This window comes from Bos javanicus, chromosome 19 (genome assembly GCF_032452875.1).
Source record: "Bos javanicus breed banteng chromosome 19, ARS-OSU_banteng_1.0, whole genome shotgun sequence".
In the NCBI taxonomy this organism is placed as follows: Eukaryota; Metazoa; Chordata; class Mammalia; order Artiodactyla; family Bovidae; genus Bos; species Bos javanicus.
The window spans coordinates 45,991,163-46,010,818 of NC_083886.1; the positions used below are offsets into that span (position 1 = coordinate 45,991,163).

Consider the following 19,656-nt stretch of genomic DNA (forward strand, 5'->3'; position numbering starts at 1 on the left):
GCCAAGCTCCTGGCCAAGCAGGCTCTCAAGACAGCAGCAGCTGCTTCACCTTGATGTCGATCTCCGAGTACATCTTCCGCAAATCGTGCATCACGCAGTCCAGGTAGAGCTCTCCAGTGCCCAGGATCACATGCTCGCCAGACTCTTCCACCTGAAAACACGATAGCCCTGGGGGTCACAGGCTGGACTCTCCCGTGCCAGCCACAGCAGACAGAGACAGAAACAAGGCTAGAAGCTGGGAGGAGGTGCCGAGCCCACTATCGGAAAAGCCACTACCGTGCTGGTTCCATTCCCTTTGGGAAGGATTAGTGGGGAGCAGGGACCTACAAGTCAGTCCTCAAGACACCTGGGCCACCGAGCACAGCGCTACTGGGTGTGACGTCATGGACTGAATTCTCATCACAGCCATTTAGGAAGAAAATATTGTGTCCGTGGATATAGGCTAACCCTTTAGCCCTGGCCAACTCCTCTGAAAGGTATGTTGGCAGGCTCAGGATGACTCACTCTTCCCTGTGTATCTTCTGGAAAATCAATTCAAAGAGTGCTTTCTAGGCATCAGAGTTGCCTGATTATTGCAAAGCAGCGGTGGCACCAGCTGGGCTCATGGGGCGCGGCAGCGGCTGTGGCCTTGGGCATACCTTGGTGGTGAGGGACGGGTAGCTCTTGTTGACCTTGCGCAGGCCGTCCAGCATCTTGGGCAGCTCAGAGGGATTGACTGGCTCCACGGCAATCTTGATAACAGATGTGGTGTTGAACTTCAAGGGCCGGAAGATCTGAGCCTGAGACCCAAAATACAGCAGAGCCGTGAGGACACCTAGCCTGAGCAGCTGCAGACGGTGCAGAGGTCAGGGGGAAGCTGAGGGCCTGCTCAGGGGAGGACTATCCCCCGCACTGGGAGCCAGGGCACTGCCTGGAGGCAACCTGCAGGGCCACGTCTTCCCATGTATGCTGGCAGAACAAAAAGAAGACTTAGAATAAAAAGAGCCCCTCCAGGACTTCCCTGGTGGTCCAGCAGTTAAGAATCCACCTTGCAATGCAGGGGACAGGAGATCGACCCCACATGTCACAGGGCAACTAAGCCCATGCGCCACAACAAAAGATCCTGTATGACACAAGAATCTTGCATGCTGCAACTACGATCTGATGCAGCCAAATAAATAAATATTAAAAAAAAAAAAGAGAGAGAAAGAGTGCCCCTCCTAATTCCTAGGAGCTGAGTCCAGGGAGAATCCAGGGGGATTGGATCTAGAAGGTGGAGCCCATGCTGAGGCCCGGCAGCAGGAAGCAGCACTGACTCCAGTTCATGCTCCCCTGAGTTCTGCTGCCTGTTGCTCACGTGTGCTGGGCTCCCTGTGATCCTCCAGCTTAAGCCAACCCAGTTGCCTTTTCAGAAACTCTACCTCCTCGTTGCCTCGGGGTTCGGTTATGGTTGCTGTCTTCACAATTGGTTGATCGACACCTTCGATCAGGACCCAGTTGCCAGCAGGAACACGGTTCACTTCGATGTGGTACCTGGAACAGTGTCCAGTAAGTGGCAATGAAACTTGGGAGCAGGGTGTTCATTCCAGAAAACCTAACTGAGCACCAGCTCTGTGCCAGAAACTGAGCCAGGAGCAGGGTCAGAAAAAAAAAAAAAAAGCTAGATACATTCTACCAGGGGAGGGATGCAATTAAACAATCATATGGCCACACATATGTGTGGTTACAAACTGAAGGTGCCATGAAAGAAAAAACGCAATGTACTTCATGAGCACAACACAGGCAAATCCAATTCAAGCTGGATGTGTGCAGTAAGCAAACCAGTGCCTCAGAGGTGGAATGTTAGGAGTTGTCAAAAGCACCACAGAACATACTGCAACTCTCCCGCTGTTCAGTCGTAAAGTCGTGTCTGACTCTTTGAGACTCCATGAACTGCAGCACTGCAGTCCTTCACTATCTCCTGGAGTTTGCTCAAACTCATGTCCACTGAGTCAGTGATGCCACCCAACCATCTCATCCTCTGTCACCCCCTAACTCTTTAATTTTCTAATTCTTCTAACTCTTTAATCCTCTAGAGAATGGGGTACATCTGGAGGGGGTGGGGGAAAGGGCTGTTGGCAAGATGCAGCAGCCACCCTAGGAACAGGCCAGGCTAGGTTCTGCTTTCTAGCTAAAATGCCAAGCTGATGAACTGACGAGCAGCCCCCTGGTCCAAGCGAAGTTTAATTCTGCAGATTGGGATGCTCTAAGGGATTCAGCAAAGTTGTCTCTCTTGGTCAAAGAATAGCCAGTGGAGGCTGGGAAATAACATCTTTTGGGGAAGAGACATGCAGGTTACGATTTAAGGAACACAGAAGAAGAACGGAGGGCTTGAGATAAGTAAACACAGAAATCCTGCTACAGGAGTTCATTCAAAGCATCCCAAAGGCAAAGGCAGGTCTCCCGGCATCAATCCTGGCATCAGTCTTGGCATCAATCCCAACAGTAGCTGCCCTGTGACCCCAGCAACCTCAGTCAGTAAGAGCTAGAAGTCAACACATCTGCTGAGGGAGGGTCACCTTAACCCCATCACAGGCAGCCAGCAGCTTCTGTGTGTCCAAGGAGGACCACCCCTCCACCACTTCCAGCTTGCCGGGGCAGTCCCAGTGTAGAGGCCCAGGCAGTCCCAGTGTAGAGGCCCAGGCATGTATCTAGGGGCTCTGGATGGTAGTACCTGGCCACGGAGATCCAAAGGCGGCCCACGGTGCATATTTGGGAGTCTTCCTCATCCTCCAGGGTGTAGTTCTCCCCCAGTACCTTCACAGGCTGCCCAGCATGGATGGTGCCACTTAGCACTCGGCCAAAGGCATGAAACTGAACTCCATCATCTGTGCTGTACATCTTGGTCGTGTGGCACATCAGGGGACCCTGGAGGTGGGGACAGTGTCACCTCAACTACACACACTCTGGATAAGTTCCACCGTCTCCCCTTCCCTTGTCAGCAATGACCTGAGCTCCATGAAGAAGCAGCCCAGACTGAGAAGACAACGTGGTGATCTCCTGAAAAAATTCTAACCAAGGCCTACCCCCAGCTGAGTTAAGACGTGTCACAGGCATAGAAAAAAAAACCCTCTTCCTTTTTCCTGTGGGGGATGAGGTCACTGGGGAAGAGAAGCAGGTTTAGGATGGCAAATGGACACTGTCAACTCGCAAGACTACAACATTAACTGGTCCCAAATTTCTTCAAAGAAGAAACTCGTAATTCTCAACTGGCTGTAATGTTTATGCCAAGAAACTAGAGAATGCCTGAGGAATGACTGGGAAAGATTGTTTTAAAAGCCAGGACCAGTGAGATTAGTTACCATTTGTTGAATCTTTCCTATCTGTCATGTACCATGCTAAACACAACCACAACCCTTTCTTAAATCTTACTTACTTCTCATAACTTCCACACACAAATTATTATCACTTTATACACAAAACTCTCAGACTCAGAAAACCTGAACAACGTTCCCAAGATCACATCACCAGGAGTGGTAACATTGGGCTCTGAATTCAGTCATTCTGACTATGCCCAGGGGCAGGGCCATGCAGGGATGGAGAAGGGATTACTCCTTCAACTGAAAACACAGAGTCCCACAAAGCAGGGATGGAAATCAGAGAACCGGGGGGCCATGTTCCTTACGTCGGGGTCACAGTCACTCATGGCCTCGCCAAGGTCAGAGTCCACACCACCGGTATAGGTGTGCTCGATTTTAGGCTTGGCGCCCACCTTTGGAGACGGGATATGCTGCACACACATGTCCACAAAGCCTGCGGAGGGAGAAGAGATGGTCATTAGTATGAACTCTCACAGGGAAAGGGAGTGGGGACTTCTGATCCACTCACGATGGTCAGAAAACTAACAGTGAGAGACTGATTTTCAGCTCTAAAAGCTATGGTTCTATGATTCTGGGCAGACATGATACCCTGTTTCCTGGGCGCATGCTGCTAAAGGATCTGGAGTCACATGGATGCCAGGAAGAGCAAGAAGCAGGTCTAAGTGGCTCCTTGGAACTGAACTGACAAAAACTTAGAAATATCCGTATCAGTCCATGACCTTCAGTGAATAGGCACTTACTGAACTCTTACACGAATTGGTACCTCATCTCTTCTTTATAGATCTACTTAGGACAATCTCCGAACTGACTCTTCCCTCCGGGAAACACTGCACATGTTTCTGTTCAAATAGCTATTTTCTTTTTCTAACAGCCAATAAGCCACACAAGAGAACCTCCATTAGCACCTTGGGGTGCTAGCATGTCCGCTTTTAGTTGGGATCTCCTTTGTTGGATGGATGGCCAGCCAGAATGAACCATTAAAATTATGCACTTCGGGGGATTCAGAAACCTAATTCCCAACAGACTCAGAACCAAGCGATTGCTGAGAGAGCCCTGCGCCATCACCATTTTTGCCTATGATTTTACGGATGAGAAATCAGTCCCAGAAGGATTGAGTGGCTGACCTGGGATGACCCCATGGGACTGGGCCAGAGGAAGATCAAGACTCAGGTCATCTCCCAGCCAGTCTAGTCCTTGTTCTACTACAGCACCTGCCTCCTGGATAACTAAAATACCAGAAAGAGGAGCTCAGGGGAAAGAGAGGTCTGAGTCTGTAACTCGTCTCCCAAGTCCTAGTTGGGGGCTTTCCCCACCATTTCATGACACCTACAAGTCTACCTTCCCAACTGCCCTCTGGCAAAAATACCACAACTTCAGAATCTGCTTCTCCATTCCCTTTTACTTGCATGCTCCTCCTGGAAGGGAAATTTAATTGCTTTTGTTTTCCCAAGATAGAATTCCTGGTACCATCCACTAAGTAAAGCAGCTCAGAAAAAAAACCCCAGGTGACCGGTATCCTGACTGAGGGTTAAAGAAGAGTTCCCAAGATACACGTGGAGGAGATGGTGATGACGACAAGCTTCTTACCTGTGAACTCGCCAAAGAATTTTTTGCAAACCAGCCTGAGCAGGGGGCGGATGTTCAGCTTCAGCTCCTCCTTGGTCAGGTGGATGCCAAGCTCATCCAGGGTCCTCGGGAGGCTGGTGTCCACATCACCCACGACCTGTGATGGCATCAGACACCACGTCAGCTTGGGTGACCCAGAGGACAAGGGAGGACAAAAGGGCAATAGGAAGGGTCACTGCACTGCGTTCTCTTCTACACGGAGAGCTCTGGGCAAGGATACCAATTTGGTTTCAAGGACATCTTTGGTACAAGCTCTGTTAAATGCCCACGCCAGCCAATAAACCTGGCTCTCTCAGGCAGACCAGTGTCAGTGCTGCCCTCTGGTGCCTGAGAAGCAGCATCTCATCCCACTCGGGGAATCCATACCCTTCCTTCCCTATTAAGAGACTTCTTAGATTTAGAGGATCACTGCAATGGAAGGAACCAAAAAAGGTCACCTAGCAGTCTATCGGCTGTCAGGATGGGGCCAGGCTAAATCATCCCCAGCAGACTCGAGGTCTCTGTGCAGACAGGCGCTATAAATTTCTTTTATTAATCCACTCTAGTCTGACACAAGATACGAAGTACTTTCCAGCACTAATAAATTGAATCGTGTTGTTTTGCCTTGTTGCTATGTTTGCACTGTTTTGTCAGCTGGAATGGCCCCACACATTTTGTTTACGTGTGTGTGTGTTCACTGTGCACAGTGCTTATTAAACACCTGCATAGACACATAACACAGTTATAAAGTTAACTGTCTTGGGAGAAAAGGTCTGCATGAAAAATTCCTCTCCAACATTACTGCCCTTTTAGTTCTGCCTCTCAGAGAGCACAAATTCATACAAATGCAACATTATATTCTTTTCTTTGGAGCATCACATGCGTTTAGCTGCATCCTTGCCACCATCTGATGCCTGCCTTTCAATCTGACAAACATCACATACATACATGCCCAAAACAGTCATTAAATTCAAGCTCATATAATCATTCATCTAATGGCTATAAAATACTTCATTTTATGGGATGTACCAAAATTCTTTCATCAGATTCTCCCTGATGAACACTTATCACCAGCTTTTTTCCCCTTTTCCTAATGTTATAATGCTATAACGTATGTATACATCTTAATACACATATATATTTTATGTATGTATAAAAATAAGAACTGGAGGACTCTGAGAAACAATTATATCTGTAAGGCAAAGCCCTGTAACTGAAACTATTATTTTTCAAGTGTCACATTCTTTGGAATAGTCAAAATTTTTGTACATTTCTCTAGGCTGTGCCTTTTCTATCTTCCTCCTTTACTCTGATCTCAACAGCACTTAAAAAGACTGGAGTGTTCAAGATCCAGAAGATTGACTAACTGTCCTCACACTGAGTAATACAAAACTAAGCAGGCTCACGGCCAGGGAGAAGTCCAAGGTCACCAGCTTTCCCACCTTGTGCTTAGAAGGGCAGACCTGAGCCAGGGGACCCGACATACTCACCTGGGCGAGGATCTTATAGAGGGGCTCCAAGATAAACTCCACAAAACTCCTCTGGGAGCTGCTGGTTGGGGCCTTTTTGGTGAACTTCCGCCTAAAGAGATCAAGAGTTACGGGAGATCTGGGAGGGAGAAGGCAGTGTCACCAACCCCAAGGGTGTACTTTCTAAGTTCTGCATCTGAGCAAAGCCAAGCCAAAAGGAAAGAATGTGTGTGGTCATCAAACCTCCAAACAGGGACACCTGAGAGGGCATGGGTCACGACCCTTTTGCACATCTGGGCTGAGCTGTGGGGACCTCAAGGGAAATGCCTCAAACCCTGTTGAAGCACACGAAGCCGGCTCACTTAGAGGCGACAAGATGGTAGCTCATGTTTAATCAAGAAGTGGGTTTTCACGGCCAGAACTCATTCTCTGTTTTCACTTACTGGGAGGATGGATCATGCCTCCAGAGAGTCCACTTCCCACACTCTACTTACGTCTTAGGGTTGAAGTAGATGTCACCCCAGAGTCTTTTAGCGAACTCCTGGTAGTTAATGTCACCTGTAAGAAAAGCCATACGATGATAATCTACCTAGCAAAGTACTGTTTGAATTCTGTTTCATGTGCCACCAGTGGTTTCCAGCTGAGGAATTCTAGCACCTTCCTCTCCAAGGTCCAGACATTCACTTCCATCCAGGCAGGCAGGTAAAGATACTGAAGCACAAGGGACAGGACTGACCCGAAGCTGACAAGGTGATGCTGGAGCCAAAATGAGCACCCAGGTAGCTCCATCTCCAGGCAGCTTATGACTGAACTATGGACAAAGGTACAGTTTATATTCTTTCCTTTAATGGAACAGGCTCAACTGCCTAAATTCTATCCTCTGTCTGCACCTAAACTTGTCCCTTCTGCAGTGATGATTACAATTCCTTCCTGATCCATGGAAGCTCTGCTGCTGGCGTGGGCAACCTTCCAGCAGCTGCACCACGCCAAAGCTCCAACTAGCCCTCCACACTCTGGAACCCGGCACTCTGGAGAGAAGATGCCAAGGCCCGCCCTTGTGTCATTTTTTTAGTTTGACTGCAACTGCTAATCCTCACCAGACTGAACCAAGCCACTGTGGCTTTTATGTTTCTTTTAAAGAAAATTTTATTGGACTTGTTTATCCCACAAGACCTTAAAAAATTAACAGGAAATATATGGTTTATCCCTCTATATTCCTACCTAACCTAATCTTTATGTGTGTTTAGTCACTCAGTCGTGACCGACTCTGCAACCCCATGGACTACAGCCCTGCCAGGCTCCTCATGGGAATTCTCCAGGCAAGAATACCAGAGTGGGTTGCCATGCCCTCCTCCAGGGGATCTTCCCAACCCAGGGATGGAACCCAGGTCCCCGGCATTGCAGGCAGATTCTTTACTGTCTGAACCAGCAGGGAACCCCAGGAAGAGAAGCAAGAATAAGAATAAGAAATGACATTGTGGCTTTTAAAATTCAAGATCTTCTAAGTCCAGAGCTCGTTGACCATATTTTCCTTTCTTTCCCACGTTATTAGTTACTGAAACTCTTCCTCTCCCGTGAACCACTGTGTCTTTTACATGCCTCCCACTCCTGCACTTAACACACACTATACTATCATCCCTGGACTGAGCTGTGTAGGCAAAGAACCAGGCCCAGTGTGTGCCAGAAGTTAAATAAACACTGGTACAAAGAAAGTGCAAACATCTCTCTGATCAACCCCTACCCCCCCCCCCCAATCTCACGGTCAACATCAAGCCAATATTGCCAATCCTCTATCTGATAGTGGTGAAAATGTGTAAAGAGATGTCCCTTTCTTCTCTGGCCAAAGATAGGCCAGCCCTCCACACACCACTCCACCCCAATCTTTATTAGCTCCGAATTCCCTATAGGATAAAGTCTAAACTCCTTAACCCCGCATTCCAAGCTCTCTCCATGTGCTCCAAACCCAAGCTGCCAGGCCTGCTTGAATGCCTCTCCTTGATGAAGAATCCACTGTTCCTGAACAGCTGCTCCTGCATCCTTGCCTCCTCTTCCAGCCCAGGGAGTCCGGAACCCCTGGCTCCTTACTCTCTACCATCCAAGCCCCCTCTCCTTTAGCCTTCTCAGACCCCTGGGCCTTTGGAGCTGAATTCCCTCAACCCCACCCGGCTACGGCGGCCACCAGCATTCTGCCCACACCACCTTCCTGTTGTTCATCACTGTGGAGTTCTGTCTACCCACTGGAGGAAGTTCCCTGAGGTCAGAGATCATTCACCATGCCTTGTAATCCTGGTAGGAGGACATGGTTTCAGTTCTGGCAGGATGGTGTCATAGAAAAAGCACAAGGTGCATTCTAGGTCCAAGCCCACCAATAAGTTCTGTGTCCCTGGGCATAGCTTTCCCACATGGAAAATGAAGGGGAAGGGCTCGATGATCTGACTCCTTCCAGGGCTGACATTCTACAAGTCCATACATGGTGTCTCAGAATGATCTTGGGGCCCAGAGCTGGTGTCTGCATAAACACTGGGTTCAAAGGATGAGTAATAAATCTCGCCTGAGGCTCAGGGCCATTTTCAGTCAGAAACTGAACCATCAATGTAATATAATTACATAAACAGTCTTGGATTTTGCTTCATATGCTGATTCAAAGAACATTCAGAAACATAAACTGGAACCCTGTTCAGATGATCTTCATTTATTGTCCATCTAACCATTTTTTAAGAAGAACCATCTGGAAACAACCAAAATATATGTCTAATGATGAGAAAGTATACATTCATACAGTGGACCAATGAGCAGTTATAGAAAATCTTTTTTTTTTTTTTTTCTGGATGTGCCGTGCAGCATGTGGGATCTTGGTTCCCCAACCAGAGATCAAACCCACATCCCCTGCACTGGGAGCGTGGAGTATTAACCACTGGACTGCCAAGGAAGTCCCAAAATAGTATTTATAGATAAGATTTAACAGACAAATTCTTATGATCTAATACTAAGTAAATATTTATCTTATGTAATTATATTATATATGAAATAAGATCTCACTGATGTAAAACACTGAACAGAGAAAGAAGGAACTGTATCTGAATGCTTGCAGTAGTTATGGTAATGAGGTTATGGGTTAATTTTGTTTCCTTGACTAGATTTTACTGTATTTTTCACTTTTCCAAATAAGGATGCAGTAAATATATACACATTAAAAAAAAGACCAAGTTTCAACTGGCCTGTTACTTTCGCCAGAGCAAACATTTCCACACTGAAAGTGAGGCAGGACCACTGACTGGAGCGAACACAAACATTGGCGCCCCAGGAGGCACAGAGGTGGAGCATGTGGGACTGTCTTGAGAGTTGGGATGTTGGCCCCAGGGCTCTTCCATCTTTGGAATTCAGCTCCAAAGGCCCAGCGTGCTACGGCTCCAAGGACCTACATATAAAATCATTCTGCCGTGTGTCCCAGTGGGCTGTGAATCCAACCCAAGTTCTCAAGTAGGCCTATGAAACATCTATGTGCCTGGTGGTGCTGGTGGCTCAGTCGCTAAGTCATGTCTGACTCCTGCAACCCTAAGGACTGTAGTCCACTTGGCTTCTTTGTCCATGGGATTTCCCAGGCAAGAATACTGGAGTGGGTTGCCATTTCCATCTCCAGGGGAATCTTCCCGACCTAGGGACTGAACTAGGGTCTCCTGCATTGCCAGCATATTCTTTACTGACTCAGTCACCAAGGAAGCCCCTTATGTGCCTGGATACGGTTGGAAAGACAGCTTGAAGCACCATTGGTGAGAGAGATTCCATCTTTGAGGAAAAGGCCTGCATGGCTTTGGGAGCATGGATAATTCCTTTTTGACAAAACCTGTGTCACTTGAGGAGATTCTTGTTCCTGGTATGAGCCCCCTCTTCACCCATTTCTTCCCAGGCACCTTTATCCTTCTACTGTTTGGAGACCACTGAGCCTGAGGAGAGAGTCTCAGGGCCAAAAAGAGCCCCAAATGTGACTTGGTAACAGTTGACACAGTGCTCTCTCTGGCAGGGACTCTGGCGTGCAGCCCATTTCTGAACTGTTCAGCAGGAAACGCACACAGGACTCTGGGGAAGCTGGTGAGACAGACTGCCAGCCAGAGCTTACCGAAGGTGTCAGCATAGATCTTGGCAAAGGAGCCCAGCGTGAAGCAGATGCTGTACTGGGAGCTGGAGAAGCAGACATTGCCCAGGAGCGGGGAAAGGATCAGGTTCTCATCCGTGGAGTACATGCTGAAAGAGAGATGACCCTGAGTGTGGGGCTGACTGGGCTGCAGTGTGGGCCTGAGGCGAAGGATGAAGGGCAGGACTTGGTATCACAGCCTCTTTCCAGCAGCCGCCCTCAGAAAGGGTTTGCATAACACACACAGCTTCGCCAACAGCTGGCTCCAAGAAAGTGACATGATGGAGCTGTTCCCTAACTCCCAGTAACAAGATGATTTTCCAGAGCTGGAAACATACTGCATGATCCTGGAGAAGTTAACTGCGCCAGACAAAGGGAAACTTGGGAGGACAAACACCTCAGAACACAGGAAATGAAACTACTTTGATAAAACAGGAGTACATTTGAGAAATCTCAATTTCACAAACAGAAATACCAGTATAAGTAAATGAATGAATGAATGAAAAAAGAAGCAACTTTGCTCCCCATTCTCATATGGTCTTGTCTGGCTTTGCTTTACAAACTCAAGTTAAAACATTTAGTCTTAAAAGTCATGCAGAAGCCACAGTACCCCCAAGTTCACCAGCATTTATAAGAAAACCAGCAGGAATCAACCCAAGCCTTCCTGACACACTGCTTTATGCAATTTCTTAATCTAGAAATACAAGTACTGGCTTCTACAGAGCACTCCCCTACCACACTCCCAAGTTATGCTCCCGAGAGGTGAGTGTTTTCAACTTCTTTAAAAGCTGCTTCTAGAGCATTTACCTCCATATTTCTAAACAATATATTTATGGTGATATTTCTTGCTTGGCGCTTGAGATGTGACTTCTTGACTTCCTAACTTCCTGTTCTAGTAGATCATGATTTAGCCCTACACAACCCCTGCCCTGTCTTCAGAGAAGTGGATCATTTCATCTTTTGGATTCTGGCTATAACACTGGGCTCCAGTCATTCTCAGCCTCTCCAGTGTCAGGGAGAAGATACCCCTGTTGAGAACCAGCACTGCAAACTGGGGCTGTTCCTAAAGGTGAACTTGTCCCGGGCCACGAGGGGTCTGTCCTGGATCCTCGGGTGGAGTGGAGTTTTCTCAGCTGGACAGGCTCCTCCCAAGCCCTGCAGGGGGCCTCAAGAAGTTATCTGTACATCTTTCCGCTACAGGTTAAACTGTCCTTAAGAAATATTTAACCTATTCTTCAAAGCCACCATGATTCCAAGGTCTCCCAACCATCATTCATACTTATTAACCTAAACCCCAAATCCATCTTGTTGAAAAGCAGCTTCAGGAAGAAACAAAAGACAACAGCTCCTTCTCTTACTGAGTCTGTGCTAATAAGATAATAGCAGCTGACATTATTCACCCATAAGCTATTATCACTGAGCATTGTGCTAAGTATGTTATGTCAGCTATCTACTTAATTTCTTGTAACATCTCATTAGGCAAATACTACTATTCTCTTTTTATAGAAGCAGAAACTGAGGCTCTAAGAGGTTAAGGAATCTGCCCAACTTTACGTGGTTGGCTGGTGAAGATGAGACTGAGTCTAGAGCTCAGGGAACTGACTGCAGTAATAAACTGAGGATGTGCGGCCAGTTGCCTATCTGGTTAAGGAGCAGAGTTAATGAGGCCAAGGCTAGGGAGTCAGACCCTGCAGAGTCACAGAATGTTCCTCCAGCTGTGTCCAACAAGCTCGTCAACGCATGCCAAGAGCTCAGAGTTGCCCCCAGAGGTGTTCAAGGTTAAGATTTATAAAAACCAGAGTGCCAGGGACAGGAGGTTTACTTCGGGGGCTCCTCTACCTTATTAAGCCGTTGACCTCATCGACAATGTGACGCAGCTTATAGTAAGCATCCGTGGGTGGCAGCTTCAGCTCCAGGATCAGCCGGTCAATCTTGTTGATGCACACGGTGACTGCCAGCCTCTCCTGCACCGCGTGCTTGATCAGCCGCTCTGTGTTCAGCATCACCTGAGGCACAGAAGGTGGGGATGAGTGCAAGAGGGCAGAACAGGCCAGCACAGAGTCAAAGAAAGTTCTATCTTAAAATATGAAGAATGGGGAAGAGAGGAAACAGATTACGAGGGGGAAGCAGAGGGTATCTTATTCAACAGCAGAGTCAGAAATTTTAAGAGGTGACCTTGTAGGGTTGAGAAATGAATAAATACACTGATGATTTGGGGAGCCAAGTTTCTCAGTGCCAGAGAAGGAACCAAGAAAGTCTTGGGAAGCTGTGGTGAGGAAACAGAATTGTGGATATTAGGGAAATTCCCTGACGGTTCAGTGGTTGGGACTTGGTGCTTTCGCTTAGTGGGCCCAGGTTCAATCACCGGTCAGGGAATTAAGAACTAAGATTCCACAAGCCTCGAGGTTCAAACGAAACAAACAAACAAAAAAGAATTGTGGGTATTAAGATAAACTGATTTTTTCCTTTTTTACTACCTTAATGTTTTTTAATATGTATGTATAGAAACAGTTATGTATGGGTGTATATTATCTGTGTTCAGTGAGAAATTTTAGAAGTAATGTACCCCAGTAGCCATGAACATACTCTGAAAGACAACTGACAAAATCAATGGCCTATATTCTCCAAAAATGCCAATGTCATAAAAGACCAAGAAAGATAAGAGAACCATTCCTATGAAAGACACATGAAAATTAAATGTTATGCATCATCCCGGATTAGGAAAAAAAATTCTATAAAGGACATTTATTGGGACTGACTAAGGTCTACAGGAAAATTTCTGTACAATTGTATCAATGTTAAGTTCCCCAATTTTGGTAAGCCTATCATGGTTACATAAGTGATGCCCTTCTTCTTAGGAAATATATTCTGAAATATTTCCTTTTCATATGGTACAAGGGGAACACACATACACATGTGAGTGCATGCGTACATGTACAGAGAGAATTACAAATGAGGGGGAGTTGCTCTGTGTTACTGCAACTTTTCAGCAAGTTTGAAATTATTCCAAAATGAAGTCAATTTTAAAAAAGGGCAACTCTGGCTCCCTCTGCTGGTTATCTCACTGATGACAACGTGAATGAGGTTAAGTCAAATGATGGAATCTTTCTATTTAGAAATATAAAAGACACCCTGGATCTTTTAACTTCAAACTCTTTAGCTTAGACAAACTCTTAACATTTCAAACTCTCCTCCTTCCCTTTTATTTACCTTTGCATTTTGGTGATCATTTTGAGCCTCCTGGGTAGGGGGTGAGAGACTCATGAGAACTAATTTTGACTTTCATTTGCTGCCCTCATTTTTACAGCAAATGTGAACCTTAATCCCACAGACTCTCACGTTCTCTAGCTCCCAGCTACCTCAGAGCTCTGGGCATCATGTGGGGCAAATATAACAGGGAGGAGGGGTCTAAAAAAACAGAGGCAGACTCACGCCCTCAGCGGCATCGATGAAAAGGACCACTCCATCTGAGATGCGCAAGCCCGCTGTGACCTCATCAGAAAAATTCACGTGTCCTGGAAAGCAAATACCAAGTAAGTCACAATTTGTATGGTGGCAGGATGAGGCACAATTAACTTGTACATGGTTGGGGGCAGGGTGGGGCTGCGAAGCACACAAACCCACAAATATTCTCTTTCCCTTCTCCCCACAGCTCCCTGCAGGGTATAAAATTCTGCATCAAAGTCACTAAAAGCTTCGATTAAGCTTTTATTCAGGAGACCCTCAAACACAAAGGAAGTGTTTCACCAAGGAGGGCATAAGGCATTCATACTCACAGACTAAACCAGTCTCAGCAGTGAGTAGAGTTCTGTGAGACCGAAGACAATTTGGAGGTAGGAAAAAGGGCAAAGGAGGGCCTGCACAGGCTGCTGGTAAGGTGGCTGGTGGGTGCGGGCTGGGAGTCGGGGGCTGAGAGGTATGAGGGCAACAGGCATCTGATGGGGCAAAGAAGGCCAATCTGTCAAAACCCAAGTTTTCCTATTTAAAAAAGGAAAAGCCTTGGACTTCCCTGGTGGTCCAGTGGTTAAGACTCTACCTTCCAATGCAGGGAGTGTGGGTTCAATCCCCAGAACGGGAACTAAGGTCCCACAGGCTGTGGACAAAAATTAAAACAAACAAACAGGAGAACCCTGAGCTGGGCCTTTCCAAAGAGAAAGTCAGCCACAGGGCAATGTGTGGTAACCTGCAAGTCCCCCAGCCATTGGTGTGTGCTCCCCCAGTCTCTTTCAAAAGATGGAAAGACCGAGACTGCCTGAGCCCAGGACCATGTGTGACTCAGCTTTGCTGCCCCAATGAATACATGACTATAAGATTCCCCCAAATTTAAATCTTGTAAAGCAGAGTCAAGAGAGGAACAAAACAGAAGGTCTGGAGCAGAGTGCTTGTTAATTAACTCATTAGATGCAAAAAAGACAGTTAAAAAAAGAAAATTATCTCAACGAAGGCGAGGAAATGTAAAAACAAAGATGCAATGTTCTGTTCTGGAAAGTGTGGGACCACGAGAAACAAGCTGGGTAAGGTTCTGAAGGTGAAAGGTCAAGGGATGTCCTACCTGGAGTGTCCATGATGTTGAAGAGGTAGGATTTCCCCTTGGTATCTGGCAAGACCACTGTCACAGGAGTACTTTTGATGCCAACACCCCTCTGAAAAACATAGAGAAAGAGGGCAAGAGTGATCAAGGCCTCTTCTTATGCCAAAGGGGTTCATGGTGCTCCTGGGTCTTTCCAGTTGCTAGTAAATTATCCTGATGTATCTCCTTGTAATGGGTGTGATTTTTAACTAGGCCTCTCACCAGAATGACCTTGAAGATGAACTATCTGCATGTTAAACAGCGTTGAGGGGTGGTGGGCAGGGAGGAGTTGGTTCAAATACAAAAAGCTAAAAATAAATGAACAAGCTAGCAAAGCAGTAAATAAGTGTTAGTTGCTCAGTTGTGTCTGACTCTGCCACCCCATAGACTATAGCCCGCCAGGCTCCTCTGTCCATGGGATTCTCCAGGCAAGAATACTGGAGTGAGCAACCCTTCCCTTCTCCAGGGGATCTTCCTGACCCAGGATCTGCACTGTAGGCAGATTCTTTATTGTCTGAGCCACCAGGGAAGTCCAGCAAAGCAGTATTAAACTTAGAATTTAACCCTCCTCATACAGTGTAAACAAAAATAATTAAGCACCATATAAGTGAAAAGAAACAATCTGGGGTATTTTAGGTTTTTAAATATATACATATATGAGAAAAGGAAACGGGAACCCACTCCAGTATTCTTGCCTGGAAAATCCCATGGACAGAAGGGCCTGGCGGGCTACAGTCCATAGGGTCGAAAAGAGTTGGACACAACTAAGTGACTAAACCAAACCGTGTATGTATATATAATATATATAAAATAAAAGCTGTAACAAAGTATTAAAACAGCTTCAGTCACACAAATATATAAATATATTCATATATATAAAAACAACAGCTAATACCTGTCGAGTGTTTAACATACGCCAGGACTGCTTACAGTTCCTTTGGCTAATCATACTTACACTCTTGTGCTTTCTGTGTGGTCATTTAACAGATAGAAATTAAGGAGACAGGGAAACAGAAGGGGTTGGAGGGGAGGGACAAAGATCCAGATGGAAAGAAAGCCCAACCAGGTGGAATGGCAAAGACCAAGATGTATACTCACTCCTTTAATCAGAAAGAAAAGCACAAAGACAGACGAACTCATTCACCAAGAGAAGCTACTCCCAGAGATTAACATATGGACGGAGTCATCTTACAGCAGATTTTTAAGGATGATGTCATTTGAAACATCCTGTTTAGCTTCTGCAAAACTTAGAGCATAAATGTTCTCAATACCTCCTGGCACTTGCCCTATTAATTATATCCAGCCAAGGATACGAAGGTCCCCCCTGTACCGGACAGTCTGCCTACCCAGCTATCTTTCAAGTTACAGATCTTGGGATGACGAGGAGAAGCAGGGAGATAGAGGTGAGGGGTGGGAGTGAGAGAGGGGCAGTGGTATGGGCCAAACCGTTATCATAAAGGCTCCTCCACATTCCCTACAAAACTACTACTGCTGTGAACAACAATCAGATTTCCAAAGGCACACTTACCTCTTGTTCTGTGAAGAGGATATCAGTGTAGCACAGCTAAAAATAAAAATAATGAAGAACTGTGGTTACCACCTGAATTCAGACTCCGCTCCCACACAAACCATCAATCACTTTCCCTCACCACCTCCCCGCTCCAGGGTCTCTGCCTCAGGAGAAGAGATGGAAGATAACAGGGTGTCCCTACAGACATTTCAGACAATGAGACTGGCGCCCTGCCAGATAGAAAATGCTCCTTCCTGGATGTGTGTTTTCTTGGGGAGTGGAGGAAGTCACTAAAGACCAGGTATGGCCGGAGAGCTAAATTATATCAAATGCACTGAATTCTTCACAGTGGTACACGGAGACATAGCTGGCCTTCGTGGAGCCCCCGCATGTCAAAACAGTCGATCTGGCGGAGACTGAACATTTATTGCACTGAGACTTGCAGCCACACTTTGCCTCAATCAGAGTCACTTAAATTTATGATGAAAGCAACAAGGTCCAATTGTATTATATTTATAGAGTAGGCTATTAATACTATGACAGGAAAGAATAGGCTATAAAAGTCAGGATATATCAGAACAGAGGAGCGATCCCAAGTGAAGAACAGATCACCCCAAAATACTGCAGGTTAACATTCTCTATGTTCCCAAGAAAGCTGATATCATTTTCTTAAGGGCTATTCATAGAAATTACAATTATAAAACAGCACATTATAAGGCACACAATCCTAAGGCATCATTATTTATAATGAGAGTGGCAAGGTAGAAGGAAGGGGAAGGAGAGAGACGCCCACCCCTGTATATTCTGAATGGTTCATGCTAAACGCTGAACAGGATTTCTACTTACATCTTGGTCATAGCGCTTTCTGATTTCCGGGTGAGTCTGCTCTATTAAACAATCTACAAAACATGTCTGAAAGAGAAAAGAAAGTTATGTTCTGCCACCCACCAAGGAAAATCGATTCTACCCTTCCCCCAGTACACCATATAATTTAGGAATAAAGAGAGGAAGAGGAGAGCAGAGAGGATTATGGCATAGCAAAGGATCAACAATGAAGCCACAGGATTATTTTCAAATGAAAGATGAAATCTTTCTTAGACAAGCATCCCCCAGGAAATAAAAACTTATAAAATCAAAATCAAAGTAAGGCTCAATTTCCCCTCTTCTGTCCAGATGTAGACACAAGGCTCAGGCATGCCAGTAGCTTAGCTTTCCATCTGCTGCTCTGAAAAAGCTGGAATTTCACAGCTCAGTTTCACAATAGGCACGGAGGCCCCCAGAGTCAGGAGGTCCAGCCTTCAGGCCTCAGACCCCAACATGTGACTCTGAGGGCTGAAAAAAATGAGCAGAAATGAAGAGCAACCCTGCTCCAAGTAGCCAAAAGCCCGCTTACCTTGCCGTGGTGCAGATGGCCACAGAGAGTCACATTTCTGATGAGCTCCGAGTTATCCATCAGATCTGCCAAGAAACTGAAAGGACAAAGGAAAAGAGAAAAGGGGGCTTTGGCCAGTTTTCAAACGGGCGAGTGGCACAGAGGTGTGTTAGGTATTTTTGGCCAGGGACAAATTTCAGACCAACTGGAGAATAAAACTGAAAGCTGTCAGTCTAGACCTGGGAGCAGGTAGCTCACACGCAGCAACAAAGGCCCAGCACAGCCAGAAATAAAATAAATGGGAAAAAAAAAGAAAGTATGAACAATGGCAGGTGAGCTGACTGTTTCAGAAGGGACCTCACTCCTTTGGACAAGATGTCAACATTTTTTTTTTTTTTTAAAGGAAAAAAAAGTTTCATTATCTAATAATGGTTCACAAGTGTCCCAATACGAGGGCCTTATAAGTGCATTTCATCCATGAAAATCTTTTCCAACAGTCTGCAGTATGAATAGTCTAAATTATTCCACACACATATACCTACTTGTGCCTCCTTTTCAAAATCAAGAGTTGCTATGTTCCCAAAACACCTAGCAACCTTACCAAGTCAAAACAGGCTCTGGCGGCCCTACCAATGATAAGTACAATACCCAGTCTGTCTCAGAGGTAGGCTTCCAATACCAAACTAAAGGTCTGGAAGAAGAGAAAACAGCTGAGATCTATAGGAGAGCCACGAAGAAAGTTAAGATGGAGCCTATCTCAGCAACCATATAAGATGACGGAAAATTTTGGCAAATGGTAGGAAGCGATTTTTGCTTTCACGATAATTCACTGGTGCAGCATCATGGATGGACCTAGAGATTATCACACTAAGTGAAGTGAGCCAGACAGAGACAAATATCATATGACATCACTTGTATGTAGAATTAAAAAAAAACGAAAAACAAAAAAACGAACTTATCTACAAAACAGAAATAGGCTCACAGACATAGAAAACAAACTTACGGTTACCAAACAGGAAGAAGGTGATAAATTAGAGGAGCCTGGGATTAACGTATAAACACTAGTACGTACAAGGACCTACTGCACAGCACAGGGAACTACACTCAGTATTCTGTAATAACATACAAGGGAAAAGAATCTGAATCACTGAGCTGTACACTGGAAGCTACCACCACACTGTACCTCAATTTTTAAACAATAAACTAATTAATAAATAAGAAACAGTTCATGGATATGCCCTCTTACCTACCAAATAAAGCTGGAAGCTGTCAGACTAGATCTGGCAGCAGGTAGCCAGCCACAGAGCTGAACCTGGTCACAGAGAGAAGCCAGTAAAGTGACTCAGGCACAAATGGATGCCACTGCTCTCACCACCTCTTGCCCCCAACCCACTGGCTACTTCAACCACAAACTACCTCCAACCTCCGTGAGAAAACAAACCCACAATATACGCGCAGAGGCCGCAAGACCTTGTAACTTACTCCATTTCGTACACCGTGACAGGTAACGTCTGCTCCATCAGAGTGAATTTCTTGGTTTTCACTGGCTTAATAATGGGTTCTAGAAGGAAGGAAAAAAAAATGAGTGATGTACTGGTAGGCATAAAGCATAAAAATCAAAGGCCCTATTCCATGAGACTCAGCTTTTGGAATGGATGAT

At 45.8% G+C, this 19,656-nt stretch overlaps 1 protein-coding gene across 2 annotated transcripts in view; it reads right to left on the minus strand.

Moving 5' to 3' along the window:
• Window positions 1-19,656, minus strand: part of EFTUD2 (elongation factor Tu GTP binding domain containing 2) — a 36,592-nt gene that overhangs the window by 4,936 nt on the left and 12,000 nt on the right. For both annotated transcript variants that reach the window (XM_061392115.1, XM_061392117.1), the window contains exons 4-19: window positions 19,479-19,557; window positions 18,018-18,093; window positions 17,471-17,536; window positions 16,643-16,678; window positions 15,097-15,187; window positions 13,977-14,059; window positions 12,384-12,550; window positions 10,530-10,654; window positions 6,907-6,970; window positions 6,434-6,524; window positions 4,926-5,061; window positions 3,644-3,771; window positions 2,693-2,886; window positions 1,401-1,512; window positions 639-779; window positions 50-151 (exon numbers count right to left, since the gene is read on the minus strand). In XM_061392115.1, coding sequence (XP_061248099.1) covers window positions 50-151; window positions 639-779; window positions 1,401-1,512; window positions 2,693-2,886; window positions 3,644-3,771; window positions 4,926-5,061; window positions 6,434-6,524; window positions 6,907-6,970; window positions 10,530-10,654; window positions 12,384-12,550; window positions 13,977-14,059; window positions 15,097-15,187; window positions 16,643-16,678; window positions 17,471-17,536; window positions 18,018-18,093; window positions 19,479-19,557 — 1,691 coding nt within the window. The remainder of the gene's footprint in view (window positions 1-49; window positions 152-638; window positions 780-1,400; window positions 1,513-2,692; window positions 2,887-3,643; window positions 3,772-4,925; window positions 5,062-6,433; window positions 6,525-6,906; window positions 6,971-10,529; window positions 10,655-12,383; window positions 12,551-13,976; window positions 14,060-15,096; window positions 15,188-16,642; window positions 16,679-17,470; window positions 17,537-18,017; window positions 18,094-19,478; window positions 19,558-19,656) is intronic.